The sequence below is a fragment of the Topomyia yanbarensis genome, chromosome 1 (genome assembly GCF_030247195.1).
Source record: "Topomyia yanbarensis strain Yona2022 chromosome 1, ASM3024719v1, whole genome shotgun sequence".
Lineage (NCBI taxonomy): Eukaryota > Metazoa > Arthropoda > Insecta > Diptera > Culicidae > Topomyia > Topomyia yanbarensis.
This window is the reverse complement of record NC_080670.1, coordinates 163,752,080-163,755,655: the sequence shown is the minus strand read 5'-3', so window position 1 is coordinate 163,755,655 and position 3,576 is coordinate 163,752,080. Positions and strand designations below refer to the sequence as shown.

Here is a 3,576-nt window from a genome sequence, read left to right as displayed (position 1 = left end):
TAGGACCAGAATTTAGCGATTGCACCACTATTGGTACATGTGTTCCTATAGTGGTACAAGCGGTTTTGAATACATAAATTGGTTATTAAACAATCTTTATATTTTTCCTATATAGTAGGGATTGAAACCTTTCGTTTAATGTATTAACATTGCCCAAAGGTCTATTCATCGATTTTTAGCAAATGTTTTCTTTGAGTATGCGACTATTGGTACATCCACCCTAATTGTCGAAGTTATAACCATTTCCACAAAAGCGCGTTTTCTCTAAGAGATTTGCCGTGACTACGATTGCTGTATAACAGCTTAATTGAAAACATAAAAACAAAAAAAAATCATAAGTACAGGCACTGGTGGTGTCCTTGAACTATGCATTGTAATTTTTTTATTTTTGCGAACGGGGACGATTTTTTCAAAAAATTCACTATTTTTCTATTATCACTGAGATTTTTTTAAGAAATTCATAACATTGATATGAAAATTTTGACGAAAAAATGGAATCATTCAAGGACACGACAGTTAAATTACAAACAATTTAAAAAAAGAAATTTGACATCGGTTGAAAACATTTTCGGCAATCATAGTCACAGCAAAGGCGTTTTTGGAAAAACATTATTTCGAGATAATCACGTGCAAAGTTTCTAGTATATACCCGGGTCCTCATTAGGGAATAGTGAAATACGCTATAATGTTGGTTCTACTGCTTGGAAATTTATAATAATTTGGAAAAGCATTCTTAAGAACTTATACTGCCGCTCTACGTATAATTGTCTCAAGTGTATTGGGTATTCCATTGCACATGGAGTAGTTTTGTGTATAACGATAAGAAAGACAAAAGAATAGTTATTGTTTCGATTTTTGTATCTACTGTATATCCTTTTAATTTAAGTGAGCATCTGTAGTCATTTTGGGCATATTCGAAATATTTGAAAGAAATTGAAATTCTTGCTCCAAGTCAGCTACCAAAAAATATATCTGTTTCATTCATGATTTACATAAAGAATATCAGTTGATAATTCCAAAATGATTTTTAAAAGATATGCTTGACATATTAATTTATGCATCTGCTGCAAAACCGGAAGCAAATAAATTTTTAATCCTGTGCAGTTACGAAAATGTAGTGAGAAGCCTTGGAGTGTCTTGATTTTTCTAGCATTTAGAGTATTTTTCTAGTAATGCTATTTAGTTATCGAATGGTTTGTTCGTTTTTGCACGTTGCTATTCTCATTAGTTGTCGCGTACATCGCCTTCCTTGTTCGCGCGAAATATCAAGAACACTCTTATGGCGTTTTCGCTTTTTTCTTGGTGCTACACCGGTGTAGTGCAAAGAAAGAGATAGACTGATTACACCCAAGTTTGAATGAGTGTAGCACCGACTACACCGGTGTCAAAAATGAATATGCCATTAGTAGTCCATGCTCTTCGTGCATCCACACTCGCGTGTGCTCTTCAACGCACTTCTCGCTTGCGAGATAACAAAGCACACGAGACTTTGCGAGACAAGCTTCCTGGATATGCCCTACATACTAGATGAAAGCTTGGGTTTCTCGCGAGCATTCCCGCTCGAGATTTTGCTTCACCCGGGCGCGAACGATGAAGAGCGCTAGGCATGCTCTGCCCATGATCGCATATCAGTCCCATAAAGATAGGAAATCCCATAGAAAACGGGACAAATATGCGATTATGGTCAGTGCTATTCGTACACGCTAGCGAACGAACGGACTTGGAGTGCTTCTCGATCGTTGCGCAACACAACACAACATAACAAGACTATAAATACAAGAGTTTGTAAGTTAACGTATTATTTGTTTGATAGTTAGTTTTTGAAAATATAATCTGGATTTGTCTAATCTTTTCTCTATTACCAATTCTGTGATATTGTAGCATGATAGAAGTCGTGAAATTGTGCGTGGGCGCACGGGGGCGAAGAATAAAGCAAGAGGGGGGCGAAGATTAAATTTAGGGGGACGAAAATTGAAACACATCTTGATTTAGAATATTGTTATTTTTTCGTTAATTTAATGTTTTAAATCACTTTTATACAGGATTATTGGATACTATATGATACGTGATGAGAATGATAAAATAAAATTAGTTAGAGCAATTCAAAATTGTTGAAATTTAAAGTTTTTCCGCAAACAAATGTTTTAGGGGGGCGAATTATAGTACATTTACCCTACTAAGCCGCAGCGTAAGGCCGAAGCGATCTGCGCCGTGAACGAACTGAACTGTCTGATGAAAAAGGTATCCTTAGAGCAGGTAACAACATATTTACAAGCTGATATACGAATTGAAAACGATCGGGACAGTAAAAGGACCCATTCCTACTGAAATTTTCCTCCGCAGATTCAAAGTTTCCTTCAACAACCATCACTCCCTCAATCTGGCAACTCAGTCTGCTGCGATACAGGGAAATCCAAAATCGAATCGATTAAAAGACTGCGGCGGTGGGCCGCCAAAAACACGCATACCACCGATTCCCGCGGTCATCGTGGAACCGGGTGCGAACTCTGCTGCGGTTGATGGTTCCTCACAATAGCGAAGAGATGTGAAGCAGGAAAAAAGTTGCGCCTATTGAGGTCATACCGCCTAGTTTTTGGAGTTTGATTTTCCTCGTCTCACCCGCGCGCCAATGGACCTGAATCACCCTACCCCATCGCCCCCATCAGTCGTCTGGGTCGGTACTGGCCGAATCGGTTATTCGTGAACGCGCGCCGCCTAGATACAGCCACAAAAAAAACACCAAGCTGCACTGACCAGGACCGGACCGGGGACCAGGCCAGCAGCAGTGCGGCTGCGGTGGCAACGGCAGCGGCGGCAGTGATCGATAAGCAGAAACGAAAAAAAAAAGAAACGGACGGAACCAGTTTCTTTTTCGGCCCGTCCGCGTAGTTTGGATGAGGCGGCGGGCGGTTGCTGCTGCTGTTGCTGGTGCTGTTGCTGTCGAATGTTGAAGAGAGCGCTCTTTTTCCTTCGCCGGATGACCGCAACCTAGTTAAAAATGTGTGAGCTCGATATCCATGAAAATATTTTTCGGCGATTGCTGACGCTGCGTTGGCCACAGTGCGTTGGGTTTGCGGCGAAAAATGGCCAAAAAATCCTACCAATGAACGGGGTTAGCCGATGCAAAAGAATGCAAGGCGGCAAAGCTTAGTGCAATGAATTCCGAAGAGAAAAATCAATTACAGTCCTTATAAATCGAGAATTGTATAGTTTGTACACATGTAAAGTAAATCAAAATGACTAAAAAAGCTTTCGTATAGATTTTTCAACAGTATCAGATTGTTCACACCGATCGTTATTTTTAAGCTATTCTTAATGTTTTCGGAAACCTGAAGAATAAAAAATTAAAAGGTTAAAATTCGAAAAAAAAACCGTCTTGACCTTAGCTCAAGACGCTGAAGTTTGCGTATTTGACGTTGGTTACGGACATACTGTATATAATTATAGCCGTTGTAAAGTTTTCCGTAGTGTGCAATCTTTTACAGAGTTGACACGTAGTAATCTGATTTTCATATGTACACAGTATCTTCTGAGTGTAGGAATTGCCTTGATCTAAAGTCACAAAGGTAGAACTAA

At 39.5% G+C, this 3,576-nt stretch overlaps 1 protein-coding gene across 1 annotated transcript in view; it reads right to left on the bottom strand.

The window, feature by feature from the left end:
• Positions 1-2,388: 2,388 nt before the first annotated feature.
• LOC131676063 (all trans-polyprenyl-diphosphate synthase PDSS1-like) overlaps positions 2,389-3,576 on the bottom strand; it is a 76,427-nt gene continuing 75,239 nt past the window's right edge. Inside the window, exons 5-6 of the mRNA XM_058955190.1 lie at positions 2,755-2,988; positions 2,389-2,568 (exon numbers count right to left, since the gene is read on the bottom strand). Of these exons, the coding sequence (XP_058811173.1) occupies positions 2,389-2,568; positions 2,755-2,988 (414 nt within the window). The remainder of the gene's footprint in view (positions 2,569-2,754; positions 2,989-3,576) is intronic.